This window comes from Apteryx mantelli, chromosome 6 (assembly GCF_036417845.1).
Source record: "Apteryx mantelli isolate bAptMan1 chromosome 6, bAptMan1.hap1, whole genome shotgun sequence".
Taxonomy (NCBI): Eukaryota; Metazoa; Chordata; class Aves; order Apterygiformes; family Apterygidae; genus Apteryx; species Apteryx mantelli.
In genome coordinates this window covers 7,612,804-7,630,514 of record NC_089983.1, presented here as the reverse complement: position 1 = coordinate 7,630,514, position 17,711 = coordinate 7,612,804, and the positions used below count along the sequence as shown (strand labels likewise).

General features: G+C 39.5%; 1 protein-coding gene across 3 annotated transcripts in view; it reads right to left on the bottom strand.

Annotated features, from left to right (window-relative positions):
* Nucleotides 1-17,711, bottom strand: part of DIP2A (disco interacting protein 2 homolog A) — a 128,890-nt gene that overhangs the window by 90,432 nt on the left and 20,747 nt on the right. For all 3 annotated transcript variants that reach the window (XM_067298694.1, XM_067298695.1, XM_067298696.1), the window contains exon 2: nucleotides 5,077-5,148. In XM_067298694.1, the coding sequence (XP_067154795.1) occupies nucleotides 5,077-5,148 (72 nt within the window). The remainder of the gene's footprint in view (nucleotides 1-5,076; nucleotides 5,149-17,711) is intronic.

Genomic DNA, 17,711 nt, shown 5'->3' with positions numbered 1-17,711 from the left:
GTGATTGTGACAAATAAAAATAAAAAAAATGCTGTGCTGAATGTCTTTTAATATTTTATTTTTTTATAACCAGAATGATTATAGCTGGTACCATGAGCTTACAAGCCTACAGTGGCTGAAAACGCTTCTCAGGGGTGGTGAAATTTGTTCCTGTTAGCCCATACCCTGAGCTGGTTCATCTTTCAGACAGAGTTTAAATATTCCTCAGAGTTTTGTCTGAGATCTGGGTGATGAAGGTTGACTGACAAAAGTCAGATTATGTCAAGGGCTACTATTACTCAATATATTTTTCTGTTTAAATTCTTGTATAGTGCATCTGTCTGGCTGAATCAGTGGAAAATAACACATTTTAATTAGTATTTGCCCATAACTATGTAGTTTTATGGTTTCTATGTGAAATCTAGCATTTCCATTAATTCTTCGTAACTGCAGGTTTGGATTTAGAACGCACAACAGAACATACAGAAACTTAACTCCTGAATACTGCTACGTTCTATTTATTTTTACTGTTAATTGATAACATGCTTTATAGCCATTCCTGTTTTTTCTGTTCACCAAGCTCTCTGTGGGGTTATCTCATGCTGCCTGTGCAATGATCTGGTTCCCCACATATTCATCCAAACCTTTATCATATTACAGTAGAAGCTTAATCCAATCCATTTCCATCGGCATTGAAAAAGAGTAAGTCTCCTCACATGGTTCGTTTTTTACATCTCAGCTGAGGTGGTTGAAGATAACAAATTGCACTTCCAGAACTCTCATCTCAAGAGCGGGTGACTGTGCTTTAAGTCAAAAAGGTTATACAAATTGATTCATAACTGTTTAAAACAAACAAAAAACCTACCTGTGTAAATCTGAATCCTATGATTATGGACATCTGCCTTCCAATTTTGTAACAAGGCAGAAGTATCGCTTACCCCACAATCTTCTGTTCATGTTCAAGCCTAAGTTGGTGAATCTACAGCAGACCTCCAAGCGCTATCATGTGGGGAGTCATCCCCTCCCTTCAATTTTTAAGCCACCTCTTTCCAGAGTTGCTACCAAATCTGTGCCACCTTTTGTTCCCCCTTTACAAGGAACCACATCAATATGAAGTCCTACCTCAATATCCCTAGTGTTTTCACCTTTCTTAAACTTATTCTAACCACAACTTGTATTTCAAACAATTCTTCCTGCATTCCTTTGTCTGCTTTCATGCCTCTCCCCAGGAATTTTATTCCTTACATTTCGCCAGCATTCTCAGCGTCCAACCTACATTTTGTCAAAAGCCTTACAAATCGGCAGAATTGTCCTACCAGCTCAAACTTCCCAAAAACACAAGCAGAGCTAGCTGCTGATGCAGTATAAGGAAGATATCGGGTGCTGAGAAGTTCAAGTACTGACATATAAACACCAGACAAAATTAACTGGTCATAAACGATCTTTACTTCAGCGACCAACAGAAAATAAAAGATGACAGCACGTATAAAAGAAATGGAGACCAAATCAACTTTATAAAGACATGAAGGTCATGGGGGTGGCGAAATCAGAGAACAGGATCTCTTCAAAGCTAAACCACTGGCATCTATCAGTCAGCAAACCTTGATGGATAACGGGAAACTTAATGAATCCCACTAGGAATACTGCTAGGCACAGAACATTACAAAAAAAATAAAAAAAGCCTATGATCAAATTGTTAATGATCAAAAAAAAATTACTCCATGCACAAAGCCACTGGGACTCCTACACATAATTTGAGCCATGCTTAAGCTGTGTCAATTAACAAAATTCAAAGCTAGAACTGGGTTAATGGAACATATGTCAGGAAACTGAAATAAGTAGTTAGCTTAGGGTTTTAAGCAAACTCAGTCTTTTTGCCAAAGCGTCCTTCTTTGGGCTCAGAGGCAGATAGCTCACCCACTCTGTTTAGCATATTAAAGCTAGATTTCTGTCATCTTAATGCAAAGCGAGGCAAAAGCGGTAAGCAAATTAGGTAATCTGCTACTTAAGAAATATGGTGTCAAGCAAGTAGGACAAAACATAGAATGAGCTATTTTTAGCCCACTCAAAATTATTAGGAAAGAACTGGATGAACAAGGAGACTTCTTTTTTCTTTTAAGAAGCAGAAAGCCTAAAGGGACAGAGAAGTAATGCATATTACCTATGCCAGCCTAAATTTTAAAGTTCAAATTGCACCGTTGCTTTCTTAGTTAAGGCAAACCTATGAGATCACAGCGTGCCGTTGTCCCCCAGTTTTCCTAATGCCATCTCCTTAGGATATGTTTTTCTAATATTACTGTCCAGAATGTTAAGGTGTTAAACTTGATTGTATGAAGTCAGTTCTCCCGAATTAAACACTCCTGTTTGGAAAACCTCAAGTATGAAAGAGAAACTTCAATGCAAATATTCTATAAAAGTGCCATTAGACTAGTGTTCTTCCTCATTTTTCGCCCCCCAAAGCCATCTAACAAGTCAATTCTGCAGTCTCATACACTGCTTCAGCTGAAAGGGTTCCTGAATAAGCAAGTTACCTAAATATAATATTATAAAACACCTTCCAAAGTTACACATGTATCGTAGAAGTCTTCTGGGCCAGACAGAACTGAATTTGTTTGGTCTGACATCCACGCAAACCCTACATATTTCTAGCATAGGAGAGTGTTTGTACAGCAATATCTTCACATCCACTAGTGTCAGGGAGTTTTCCAAGTGCTGCTAGAAGCAAAAGACGGAAGAATTTTATTCAGCTTTATTTTAACGGGATCACTTGATTAAGATGAAAAAGTCCTTGCCACATCCTAAGCTACAAAACCTAACCACATAGGAATCAGTGATGCTTCTAAGACAGCGAAACTTGGGATATTATGTGGAGCCAGTAGGATTCATGCAGAAAAGGGGAATGTGGATGGTTTACACTGCAGCCTAGGTTTAAAGTTAGCTTAAAAAAATGACTGAAAGACAAAATGCTGTGTTTTTCTAAGCTACTCTTGAGTGCTCAGAACTTGAAACATTTGTGCAAACAGCTTCTCTACTTAAGGGTTGAGAAGAAAAAAAACAAAACACACATTATCAACAGAAAAGAGAGAAGCCGGAGAAAATCAAACACCTATGATTAAAACAAGAGAGAGAAATCCAAAAGAAATTACTTTCTAGTAGACAGAGTCAATTGACAAACCATTTTTAGTGTCTCTTTATCCTCACCCCAAACCCACACTTAGCCTGATCTCAAAATCTTGAGCTAAGCTGATTCTGGGGACCAGATATTTTGAACAGAAAATTAAGTCACTTCCTTAGAGAAAAACGGTGTAAAAAGGAGGTGGTGTAGCTGGTAAAGATAGAGCTTGCTGTTGACTGCAATATTTCTCCAAAAAGTATGTATTCAAGGAATGAGCCATTTTATACAGATGAGTTAGGTTCTGTGTAGTCTACAGAGGATTATAAATTACCCTCCCATGGAGAAGCTACAGCTGGTTGCAAAAAAAAAAAAAAAAAAAAAAAAAAAAAAAAAAAAAAAAAAAAAAAAAAATTGGATGATGACACACTAGGATCATATTCCAACTGCTACATGCCAAACACGCACTGTAAAGCTACCGCAATTCAGCAGTCAGCAGAAACTCATTGTGACCTGGAATGAATAGGTGGTTACTAGAACCAGCACGTCAACCTAAAAAAGTTAATGCCACTTCTTCTGCCTAAGAGCGTCCAATACCTATTTGGACAGTAAAGGCATTTTAGGAAGGATCCAGGGTGCAGAATCTTTCCTGTGGCAGCAATACCCTCAAATCTTCAGGGAGATTATATAATCCATGAGCAACACATTCCCACACACCAGAAGAAGCTGAAGGTCTGGTTTCAAATGAGGTTTCCTCAGTGAAAGTTGAAACCATGTGAAAAAGCCTTCAGGAGTAAATGGTGCTGCCAGATCAGTTATGACGTAGTTGACGGGGGGGGGTTGCCCCCTTAAAATAAGGGCTATGCAGCTTGGAGACTGGAGAAATAGTGGAAACCACCATCCTGGAAGAACTAGTGAAGTGGAAGGAAAACTTCTGGAGAACATAAAAACGCTGAACAGACTCAACTCTCCCTGACAAGAAACGAGAATGAATCTTTTGTCCATCCTGCTACACAGAGCCACAGGGGTCACTGCACTGAGATTTTTAAGAGCAAAAGAAGCTATCACCTAGTTCAACTGTTTGTAGAGCAAACTGGCCAGAGGTGCTCATTCTTGCTCAATAATTTCCATAAATCAGAACCGAAGCAACAGCACCAGAGTCGCAGCATTTTCCCCCTCTGTTCTCTGACATAGCGTTAACGTTGTGTTCTTACAAGATAATGCCTGTAATTCTTTTTATCTCATCTACTCTACAGCGTCTCATTATCAATTCCACTTTTCTTGGTCTTCTCACTTTCCCGTATCTTAACAGGAACCTCTCAATCTATAGAAGAATTGTTCAATGACAGCACAAAAGCTTTAACCCAGAGTGATTTAAGTGTCCTAGCATAATTAAAAAAGAGTTGCACCTCTAGCTTTCTTGCCATTGAAGAAAGTCTGATAATAACCAGCTGAAGCATATAGCAGAAAAGTCATTATTTCGAAGAAAATATGGAGAAAGTTAAGTCTTTGAAAGGAAATATCAATTAGTAAATGCCTAAAGTAACTCACTGACAGAAGTGAAAAACACCCATGATCCAACAACAAAATTGAGTCTGCCATGTTCCCAAATTTGAAAGTTAGCTGCATGTCTGTTGCTAATGCTGGTTTAAAAAGGGGGAGCGGGGGGAGGGGAAAAACTGACTAGCAAGTGTATTCATTTAATGAAACCAGCAGACCTGCCATTTCTTAGATTTATTTCTCAAACTAAAGGAGATTTGCTAACAAAAATGTTACCACTTAATGTTTCACATAAAGCATTAAAAAATATTTTAGACCTCAGTCGTCTTCTGTACTTCTCTATGAGATAGCACTTTTTTACTACTAGGTGGATACAATTTGAATCAAGTAACGTTATTAATTCATCCATTCTATTTAATAAGGACTTTTCTGTTCTACATTTTCACAAATTCAGCGTAAAAGACGTAACCTATAAAGTCTCTTACCTTGAATGAGTGGTATGTACCGTGCTAGCAGCTTTGCCCTTTTCTTTTCATATCCTTTCTGAGTGATGTCTCCTAAAGGAACAAAGAAATAAATTCATATTGCTTTGAACAGTTTTTAATAGCTTCTCATTCACGCGATACCTCTGATTAAACTCATTAGCTTTGAATAAGTCACATTAGCAACTAAGACGCAGGCAAGTCAAAGAAACAATTCATTGTTATACATGCACATGCAGTGCTATCTGGCCACAACACGAAAATGAGTTTTAACTCTCTTAAACCTTAGATTTTATGCAGCACAGGAATGGGGTTTTTTGCCCGCAGCACCCGCGTGGAGCCTGGTTCTGGGTATATTTGCCGTAACGCTGAACGCAGCAATTCCACAGCAGCACAAAGGATTTGCAGTGCGATGTAAACCAACAAAGACAACGCGCTTGGTTCTGCGCTGTTCTGGGGCACCAGAAATTCTTACGATACCAAGGCTTGAGAGAACATGCTTTAGCGCGCGTCTGTGCGGCACCTTTCAAAACTCCAGGATCTCTTGTCATCTACTCCGTACAGCACAGCATGTCAAAGGCTCTTCTTGCAAATTCGGGGAGGCGATAATGTTTCCAGTGCTAGTTTTTATTCCCCGTTGTAATCCAGCATCGTATTTTAAACCCATATTGCACAGACTTCATTGTCAAAATGCGGACATGTCTTTGTGCATAGTATAGACAAGAACAAAATTACTACAGAAACCCACAAGCAATTTTTGGACACCTTTTATAATCCAGTACTTCCATGCTTCTACCACCAGACCAAAAAGGCTTTCTGCAAAACTAGCAGCAAGTGCAACAGAAGGTCTTATGAATGATCTTAACGCATTTTCTAGATTTCTGCATAGACAAGACATGAAGATAGTGATCTGAAATACAACCTTAAAACCACTCCCCGCTTCTCAAAATTCACACTTTCACAGAGAAGGTGAGATACTACACAGTTCCACTGACAAAGTGGACTTTTATCCCTCTGTATTTGGGAAACGCATCTCTGCGGGAATATAACCAAAACCACAGGTATTAAAAATATTTAACGATGTTTTTGAAAACATATTTAAATATAAGCTGAATTTTAGAACTGTATAGAAGCCTGTATGCAGACGATTTTCTTGACTCTAATCGGGACCCAAAAGTCAAATCTTTATATTTAGATTTTTGCTTCTAACACATTTCTTCCAGCAACATGTTAGTGAAAGAGCCTATCAAACTACTGGGGAAGGGGTAAGGAGGAGGAGAATTGCACGTATAACGGCCTACCACCAGCCATTTGACTTCTGCCAAAACCCAAACTCTTCCTGACCCTATCGAGACAAGGAATCTAAATTTGTTATCTGGAAACCATGAGAGAGAGGAAAAAAAGTGAGCCTTGGCATGCTTGGTGATTGAATGGATCTAGGATTTGCATTCGACAGAACTCCCAAATTATTATTCTGGGGCCAGATAAGGCATGTACAAGGCCTCTCTGATGTTGGTTCTCAGGCGTCTAGTAAGAACTGACAATATACTGCAGATCTGGGACATAACTGGGTATCTTTGCGCCCAAACTTTTTGGGACGCAACCAGTAAAATCAAGAGTTATGAAACCAATCCAAAGACAGATCATGAGCCACATGGGCTTCATTCCCTTTGGAACTGGAATTCAGGCTATAAAATATTTCTAAAAGCAATGGTATTACTAGTACCTGTCATGTGAATTCAGCTAGAATATTTGTCTTAATATATTGGAGAACATTTTTCATGTTGTCCATAGCAGGACACGTGCTAAACATTTCCTCAAAGACCCACTTCTCTCCTGCATCGGTGTGCACTACTAACACAGAAATCACTCCATCCCCACTTAAGTGGTGAATAAGCACATCTACCATTAAGGTACCGACAATATGCAAAAAGAGGCAATGAGAGGTTGAAGGTACTGTTCCAAACAGATTTAAGAAAAAAGGTAAATTCCAAAATGCTTCAATCATTGCAATTATTTTGAATATAACAAAACAGAACACGTCAGTTTTTAACCAAGAATCCTGTCTAAATATTTCATATCACAAGCTTTGCACAGAGAACAAAAATACTTTGGGTATCGCTTTTCTTCAGCGGAAAAACTTTTAGTAGACATTAAGACTAAAAATGTAATACAGGAATTAAACTAAAACAAAAAGAAAACTGTCCAGCCAGATTTGTGGCTGAGAAAGGCTGATCAAAATGACAAAGTACATTCTTTAAATAAATCATTTGTACAAAGTTAAAAAAAAAAAAATACCAAAAAAGATGTTTGTTCGTCCCCACAGCTGAAAAAGATGCAAGAAACACCCGCCAGGAGAACAGTCCATCTTAAAAGTAATCTGGAAGGCTAAAGCAATTTCTCCCAGGAAATGCAATAAATGACAAATCCTGAACATGACATAAATTTGCCATACTGTAACGTCAGCGAGGACAACAATTTTCACAGCTCTGTGAACAATTCAAGGAATCCTTACATCAAATCTCTGCGCAGATCAGTCACCTTGCCAAGAATCGCCCCTAACTGAAGAGGTCTGCTACAGAGCAGATCAAAACAGAGGTAGAAAAGAAAGTCTCATTTAAACTAGAACATCTCGAACTTTTGCTTCTTACCACATTTGCAACCTCACGGATTTTACTGCAGGAAAAAAAGGAATGCTGGATTAAAGCACTTTCCTTGAACCGTGCTAGGAAAAGTCGGAAGTCAAGAGCATCTCTGTAGACTTTCGCAGCCCCGCAGGAAAGCCTGACGCTGAGCAGCAAGGATTTCTTTGTTCCCTTCTCCAAAGCTCGGGTGGTGGGTGGATTCCTCCCTGACAAGTGCTGCCCACCCCCCTCATCCACACGGCCTCGGTGGGATTAACCCATTGTCTGGGGTTCTTTGTAATCCCTCACCTCTCCCCCCCCAAAAAAAGAAAAAGAGGCTGAGCCACATCTGGTATGTCAGGGCCACAGCTGCTGTCATTTAGCCTCACTTTCTCCCTAGTTATTAGGTTAGACAAAAGCAGCCTAATGTTCCTCGGCCTCGGTGAACCAGCTGGGAACTCTGCCGCGTAAAGCTGGAAACTGGTTTGGATGGTTTGAGCCGGCAGTTCTCTGCCTGGACTACACACGTATTTTAAAATACGTCAGAGGTTCTAAGAAAATTAGTCTGGATTTTTATGTTCATCCTTTTCTTAATTAGGACACGAAGAAGCCGCAATGCAGTTATCCCAAGCATGTCTTTATCTCACAGTGTTAGGGCTATAACAAACAGAATATTAATGCCAAACCAAATAAAAATCAACCTGCATTTTATTGGGTTTGCATGGATTATTTTTGATTGGACACCCGCTTTCCAGCTTCAAAAATTTCACCTAACTAGTTCTTAAATTCTGAAAAGTAGGTGAACATTAGTAACTGCCTCAGTGCTCTTCAAAAATGCAAGAATAAGAAAAAGCACGTGATTCCCTGTCTAGATAGGGCTGCCACACTTACTCCAATTGCAAAATCCTGACGTTGTAATCTCAGTTATGGCAACCCCACACACTGGATAACAACGCTTAGAAAAAGATTGTTTACCAGGAACTGTTTATGCACGAGCTGCGCAGTCTGTAAATACAGCACACCGTACAGAGGACATTTTTTCCTTTTACATCCCCAGAAAAGGACACGCATGCAGTGCATGAATACGCAGGGCAGAGCACACCCAGTGCCGTTCCAGCTCCTTCCTACCTCTGGGTCCTTGCGGGAGGGACTCCTAGAAGGCTTCTGGTGGAGAAGAGAAGATGTGCGAGATGCAGACAGGGGAGAGCAGCTCAGGGAAGAGTAGGCTTGCTACCAAGCAAGCAACTTCTCCTGCCTGGGCACTGAATAAGGATCAAAAAACCATCTTCCCCTTGCAGATCTCACAGTGGATCTTCAAGGATTGCACTGTTTGACCGTTTGTGAGCACAGTCACACTCAGGTCTATCAACTGTTGACAAACCACTGCAGGAACTTTTGCTGGTTCCTTCACTGTAAAGTGAAAGTACACATATGCACAGGTGTGGACACTGCCTTCTGCCTAAACAGGCTGGTTTTTGATGGTTTAAACAGGTGGGCAAATTGCCTGGCTACAGCAGAACCCAGAAGTCAGCTGTGAGAGATTTAAGGTAAATCTTCGGTGTTTCTGGGGACAAGCTGTCTTTGCATCTGAAAGATCTGTATTGCATTGCTTCATTGCATTGCAGTGCTGCATTGCTTCATTATTTTGAGTTACTCGCTTCAAAGTCCAAACCAGCAAAAATCGGGAAAGAAATACTCTGAGATACACGTCTGAGATTTCTGCCCACTGTGAAAGCAAGGATAATCAAGGCATTTCCAAGAACTATGATGAGAGCCAACAAAAAGAAAAGCCAGTAACAGTTGGTGCTACAGCTGGAGAACCAAAGGATGGCACTGAGGAACGCTGAACCGTGCAGCCATTGGATGTAATGGCTCGGTTCCCAATGTTATCTGCCCTCCAAATTGTAAGTAATGTGCCAGCCAGTCCTGAGGAAATTGCCCATGAGGGAAACATAGGAAGAGAGAAAAGCAAGCAGCTCTGCAGCTCTGTGCTACCTTCACAGGGCTAATTGGAAGCTGGAATTGGTACGGGCTTTTTGATCACGAAAAGCTTGTTTCTCTAACGTTACTACATTAGACATGCAGGGGGGTAGCCACCCATTTTAACTGCAGCTCCCAAGGCGAATACTAAGTCCTCATTGGAAGTCAGATCTATATTCTCACTCATATATGCTATGCCTCAAGGAATGCCAGTCACACGCGGCTTCCCAGCTTGGGAAACCCGTAATATCTAATTTAGTACAGCACCAGGATAGACAACATTCGGTGCGGAGGCTCTGAAAAAGAGCAGGGTGCAGCACTGAAATACAGCAGGACAGCTGTATTATGCCTCAAATTGTTGTCACAAAAAAAACAAAAAACAAAAACAAAACAAAAAAACCACCCTGCTGCTTTCAGGAGGAAGAGGAGGAGGAAGAGGAAGTGCTCTCCTCGGTGCTGAACCCTCTCAGCAGTCAGGGCAGCGAAGCACAACGCCTCTTCCCACTGCGGCGTTAAAAAGCTGGTGCAAAGGCAAGGTCAGTATCTTACCAAACAGAGAACAGCTCTTCTGTTAACACCTCATACCAAAACAAAGACTGAGCCTCAATGTTTCCTCCAAGGACGCAGCTTAATTGAAATTAAAGTCTCGAAATCAAGCATTAGGAGGATGTTTCCAAAGTCTGCCTTACAACACAGAACATTTTGTTCTGAAGAAGATAAAGTGATATGAAACAGGTGACTGAGGTCTTGATCTGCTCACTGACTTGCAAAAACCACCACCTCCGAGCTCCATGGAAAATTTCATGGGCTTTTCCAGAAGATCATCATGCAGCTTGAGCTCGGTGCTTAAACGTGCTTTAAGGACTGACCTATCAAGCATTTGGAAAGACACATATCCCCTTCCAAGGTGGCAGACGTGTCTCACATACAATATACAGTTACAAGTAGTTCAAGGCTGAAATATGACTTTGAGGAAACTTCCTGAAGAGGAATCGAAGATTGAAATGACAGTTCTTAAAGAGAAACTGGGAAAATTTTGGAAGGAAAGGGAGAAGTTGCAAAAAAGCCTTGCAGAAAGGAAATACTCTTAAGAAAACTAAGTGGTTTATAGACACGTTTTCCCCATATACACACCCACAGAACTTGAAGCCGGGCAGCATATAAGTGCACCATCAACAGGTTCTGGAGAGTCACAGGTTGCTCTCACATGAGAGTCTGCAATCATATTCCTACTATCACTCATATACATTTTATGACAATTTAAAAATAAAACCCCAAAGAACTCCCCCAAATCTACCACTAGCACCCGTTACAAGCTTCAGTTACCTGCTACATGTTCTTCTCCCAGATGCCTCGCTTCTCTAAGTGCGTGAGATCAAACTAATCAACAGGTGATTGGAGAACTAGAAGATGAAAATTATCGCTTCCAACTAAAGTGCTTGGGCTCTCCAAACTGTGTAGAACCCCACATCTGCTGCAGTCCCCAAGATATTGTCTCTGCTAGATCTATGCTAGATCTATGAATTTTTAATCAATAGCACATTGATAAGCCAGCAGTACATTTCTCGCCCATCTGTAAAACACCTAGTAGCCAACAGCCTAGCTTCTGTTAAGGAGTCTTGGTTCTGCATTTTCAGGCACTCATGCTTTTTCCGCTTTCAATATTAACTTTCCAATTCTTTCCCTAAAATTGGCTAACAGGCTGTATTTCCATGATTAGTGAACTTTATAGCCAAAACCAAACTATATATTGATTAGTTATACTGTTAAACTTGTTTTTTTTTTTATTTATGGAGTGGTAAGTACATCAGTTTCTATTTGCTCTTCTATAAAACACTCATGCTTTCCAGTCACTGCTATAAAGAAGCACTTTTATCATATAATCTGAGCTCCATTCTGGAGCTCAATTGCCAGTGACAAGCCACAATTTTCTCCATACAACATACCTTCATTCCAAAACTCATTCAATAGCACAGCATTTCAGCCACAGCGATAGCTCAGCTTAAGTTCCTGTTGCCTTTGAAAAACATAGAAAACTGCAGCAGCACAAGAAGCACGTGAAGCTTTAGCCCCAAATGTCCAGAAAAGAATACCTCTATATATCTAACAGTTTGCAAAATATTTAAACAGAAATCCATCATCCTGAATCATCGCAATTTTCCTAAGCAAAGGCTACGAGATTGGTATTTTAGTTTAGCTTGCATACGATGAGCTAAGGGAAGACTGTGAGAAATCTTGATTACAGTCTTTCATATTACATGAATCTGTCAAAAACGGAAGAAGTGGTGACACCAGATCACTCCATATGGTGCCGGGTATGACTAACTTATGTAAGTCATGCTATTTCTAAAATCCTATTTTAAACAACCTGAGAGTATCAAGGTGCCTTTTAAGCAACATTTTAAGTTTAGCACAGCTTCATCAAGGAAGCCTGGTGTTATCACTAATTCCTGATTTGCAATAAAAGAAGTTCACCTCTCTGAAAGAATTTAGCTTTCCAAAGGCCAAAATCTGTCTGCACACTAAGGCACTAACATGGAGATACATCGCTATTTAAATGCATACAAGTTCTTTAAATCATTGCAACACAGAATGAGGTCACTGAAATATAAATTCTAGAAGCTCGGCAAATCTTGACTAGCTAACTGCACGACTTCCTTAATGACCTAAATGTAAACAATTTTACTGCTATTTTAGTAGTAGAAGACTGGAAATTTTTCACTTCATGTCCAGTTGCACAACGGGATTATCTAGCGTGCAGATTAACCGTCAAGTGTGCTTCGTCTTGACCTGACTTTGGTCTGATGCAGCCAGTGGGAGCTTTGCCACCAACAAAGCAATGCAAAATGTATTAGAAAAATCCGTTCTGACACAGATCTAGATACCACCTTTTCAAAATTTCAAAGCAGTTGCTGGATAAAGGCATTACTTACATTGTAGAAATTAAAAAAGACAAGGGGACTGAAGTATATAGTACAACAAGGATGAGAAAAGTCTAAGTATCCCATCGTACTCTGCACTGCACAAATCCGTACTATAAATTGCGCGTATGCTGAAAGACTAGATAGCCAGTCTCTTAAATACTGAGCGGCCTGACTCTAAGGCATTATTTGCTTCCTCTGCCAGGAGTCGGGATTTAAGAGGGAAAAAAGAAGGTTAAATAATTGGATCACAAAAGCAACCTGGCACATTTCCAGGCTCACTTAGCCCAATTAATGAATTGTTCTTATACTGCTTCAGTAAATCCTTAAGCTCACTCCGCAGGGAGACTGGAAAAGCTCAACCCCTACTAATTTTGTTCTATCCCATTAGCATTCTCTATAGACTAGAGAAACAGATTGACAGATGTCAGCTATATTCACATCTGTAGGTGTACCAGGCTGACACCGGCTCCTGCTGTTACAATTCTTTAAAAGCTGGTCCTGTTTTAGATAAGTCGATACGAGCTTCCCTGCAATGAAGCATACTCTTATCTACTATTGTACTAGAGGGACAAACGAAGAACCATTTCCATTAAGTCCATGTTAAATTAGGGTTTGCATTTTCACTGAAGATATAAGCTTCGAAATATAAGTTTGAACTGTTCGAACAGAGTTGGAAACGTAAATGCATTTCCAAACCATTTCAACTCCTGCAACTTCATAACATTGAGCATTTTTAAGTATGAAAACTGGTTTTTAAACATTAACAACTGATATGTCCCATTGATTAGAATCTTCACCCAGAGGTTAAAAAACATAATTTATCAAACCAGAGAGCGCTTTCATACCACATTATTATGCAAATCATGAATGCTGCCTCCTTTAACAAGCTGAGGAAAGCTATGGGCAGCCGGTGGGGGTAATCATCTGGTACATAGGGAATGTGCTGTCTGCTTCCCACAAAAGCAAACAAGAGAAGTTGAACAAACAGATTAGCAATGGTTGAGCACATCAATGAATAGCATATTTTAAAATTAGAGCTAAAAATACGTTCTGACATACGCGGATGAAAATTGCTTTGGTAAAATACAAAAATGGAAAGTTTTTAGAAGATGTTGCGTGTAATGAAATAGCACTTTCCCAATTGTATTTAAGAGAGGAACTCAATATAGCCAAAGTTTCAGTATACTGCAGAGATGAAAATACTTAGACTTTATGATTGCGACTTCCTAGATGCATCAGGAATACAATACGGAAGCAGAATAATTATGCCTGGCATGCAATAGCCAAGTATTATAGTGAATGAGGCCAGAAATAATTGTTTGGACCAAGTCATTTTAATCTCAAGCATGCAGAAAGGAAGGAGGGGGGGATGCTTTAATGGGTGCAAAGACATTTCATGGTGCTTCCATGGCTGTAGTGTCCAGGAACAGCCTCAGACCACAACTCGATACAGTTCTTATCACAGAAAGACTCCCTGAAAACTCCTGCCCCAAAGATCCAAACCCAGAAACAACTGACTATAGAGATATGTGAACACAAAGCAAAACATTTTCTATACTACCTTTTGCAACAATATTAATGTACATTCCCCTCCAGTGACTCTGTAAATAAAGGAAAATTACTGGCTATATACAGTTTTCTCTGTATAATTCTCTCTATATATTTCTCTATATAATTTCTCTATATAATTCAGTTTTCTGAATTCTATATAGTTCATATTTAACTTTGTAATAAATGCCTTAACCATGAAGTCATCCCTTACCTTGAAGGCTGTGTGTGTAAAAATAAAACAGGATATACGCATCACAAAATGCTGTTTAGAAGTGTTAAGTTGTTATAGCTTTCTTTTTGCTCCAAGTCGTCACTTGTTCCTCTTTCACCTCCCCCATACGCTCATGATACAAGGTACCATTAATGAGCAAGATGGAGCCATTTCAGAATATTAAAATTCTTCACCTTGTATTAAGTTTCATTCTCCTGGTGCAATGTCAATGACACTAATTTTATTTTCTCTCCACAAATGACCAAGAGGCTGGTCCATCAACTTTGTTCAAAATTCAGAGTACATTCAAAGCATACAAATAGAAATCACATAACCTACAATATCTAGACAGCATGCAGAACTCTAAGTTATTTAAACTTCGTAAATTATTGAACTTTTTCACTGGATTTCTAGTTCTTGGTTTCAAGATTGATTAGTTACCTGACACCACTTTACCAAATCCTCACATGCAAAGCCCAACCTTATTTTTAGAACAAGGTCAAAGGGAGTTAAAGTTGATCTTGAAATAGTTACGGGGGGGCAGAGGGGGAAATTGGCTACTGTGTATTAGTAAGTTTTACTCTGAATGTAGTCAAGATTTCAGATTTTTTAAAAAAAGTAGTATTTATTTTTAAAAAAGTCAATCTTCATCAGTGTCCATGGTAAAGCTACAGAATAATGTAGTACAATATCATTTTCCCAGGAAATCAGACCTAGCTAAAAAGACTTAATATTGTATCTAGTTAAAAATCAGCTGACGTGATTGCAAAAACACTGAGGAAATCATTCACAGGGTTTTGGATGAACTACAAAAACGATAAACGACACTGAAAAACTGAAAAGAGAAACCAGCTGAATTATTCACAGTGCAAATCAGCTGGTACACACGCACGCCTCCCATAGCAGAAAAAACATCCATCCCTATAACAGCCAGAATGCTTCAGCGCTTAAAAGCTCTGGAAGCCCCACTAGAGGTTCCCATGATGGGTAAACTTATTTACATTAGTAAGTACTGTTTTGAGCAGAAATGAAATATGCAGTTGAGGTTAGGCACCTATATATGACCAGCACACACAAAGTATCTTTCCTGACTGATTTTTCAGTGACCGGAAAAGTGCAAGAACGTGGCTTGTGGAAGCCTATCTCGGTTACTTGTAAACACAGGAGCAGTTCCTTGCCGGTCCAGTTCGTCACGCAGGATGCGCCATATATGCTCGAAGCCAACATCTGCCAGGACTAAGAAAAATTAAACTGATCATCTCGCTCAGACTTTCTGCTTAGGAGGGTCTTATCAAGCATCAAGCATGTTCCACCCCACCCCAGGCTCCTATCAGTGCTGGTTAAGGATGTGTTGGATGTCTTCTTTTATTGCACTCCTCCCTGCCAGCTGTCCGTTTTGCTTATCCATCCCCACTTAATGCCCAAACAGAAGCCAGCAGTTTGCTACTGATACTAGGGAAATTATTTCCTCCACAGGAAGATGCTGGGGTTTTTTTGTTTGTTTTTTTTGTTTGTTTTTTCCTAAATGTCTTCATATCCTTAACTTGACAAATCATTCTTGGAAAAAAAAATACTACAAATGTATTCTTTCTGATGAAAAGTTGTGTTGCATGGCTCCTTACAGCAGCAAGGACAAAACTTGTGGCCACTGCCAACTCCAATTGTACTTTTTTCCTCACTGACCTTGTTAGAAAGAATCAAAAACAAAAAGCCAAATTCAGTGTTTGTAGCATTCAGATCTTAAACACACAACTATCGCCCTGCTTTGGGTTGAACTTTACACACCGCTACCATTTTATTGCTGAGGCAGTGGCTAACCAGGAATATTTTCTATCAATAAGTTTTGTTAGAAGTAATGCAATGCATTCGTTTTATTACATGAAATATTGAATGCAAACAAACTTCTTTAAATTGGCTACTACAGAAAGACGTGTGTTAGGGAGGAAAAGTGGGGGAAAAAAAAAAAACAGGAACAAAACAAAACAAGACCTGTTTCCACAGTTTCACCTAAAGAGTGATATGCATAACCCAAAGGCTGCAACGTGGCCGAGATGCTCCTCTACAGTACAAGCGCCCTCATTTATCAACGTGACAGTGATGCAGAAGTTCAAAGTAATCCTGTAGAAGAGGATCCGGGAGCACCACTAGGGCAATAAATCTGCTTTCCAACGAGTGCCACTATCAATTAGGTAGGAGAGATATAATCTTGCTGCATTTATTAAACGCTCCTAACATAACCAGAAGTTGTCTGCTGTCAAATTGATGGCACTCTCTAAGATTCTTCTCTATGGTAAACTGGGTATTCAAAACTTGAGACAAAAGCTTAGAATAAATACCACGGCTAAATGAATACTAGTGCCAGCACAAGGCATCAGGGCTCCTCCACTCAATAGCATTTTGGACTTATGTCAGAATAAATTGGCCCAATCAGGGTTTATACTTTTTTCCCCCCAGTACATTTAGGAGCATTGCCATGGGATTAGCTTCTAAACTGACCTTAATTATTGAGCAAAGACCTACTTCTTTGAATTTAAGCCTGATCAAAACTGAATGCTTACTTGATAATTTTATAAATGTAATACGAAGATCGGGTCAGCCAATTTCATGTCTTTTATTCCAGCAAATTACTGATTTGCTTTTAATCAATCCGATAGCATTATTTAGTTTAACATCTATAGCTCAGCCTTTGCATGTATTAAAATAGAAAGGTATTACCTTTCTCTTATAATTCAAATCTATTAACTCATGGACTTAAATTACAAGGCAAAAAACACTGAGATTTTAGGCAGATGGACCTGACCAACTGCTTGGCTACCTAGCAAACAACCATTTGTTATTCACACGGTGTGCAAAGTCTGATTTCAAACACAATTTCCCGGGGTTTTTGTTTGAATGAAGCTCCGTTCCATTACTAGGAAGGAAGCGTTCAGTGGCATCCCATCCCCGTTTAGCAGCTACACTGCTGGAAGAGCGTGTTGAATCGTGAAAATAAAGATAACATAGGAAGCATGAAGAGGATATTGGCAACTCAACCAGGAAGTCAAAGTGGAAAAAAAAAGGAGAATAAACGGGCATGGCATCTTTGCTTACCAATTATAGTCTGCTTAAGCACAGGGAGCAGTTTCTTCTTTTGCTGTTCCATTCGCACTCCACTAAATCCTTGATACATGTAAGCGACTGCCATCAAGAATTACAGCAGCATTTTTTCTAAATAGTCACTTATTTTACATAACTGCTCCAATTAGCAGCTCAAAATCTTCACTTGGTTGGAATACAAATGTCAGCTAAAAGACTGATCTGGAACAGGAAAAAAACCCTGAAGTTCGAAGTGATTTAATTTAGCAAAAA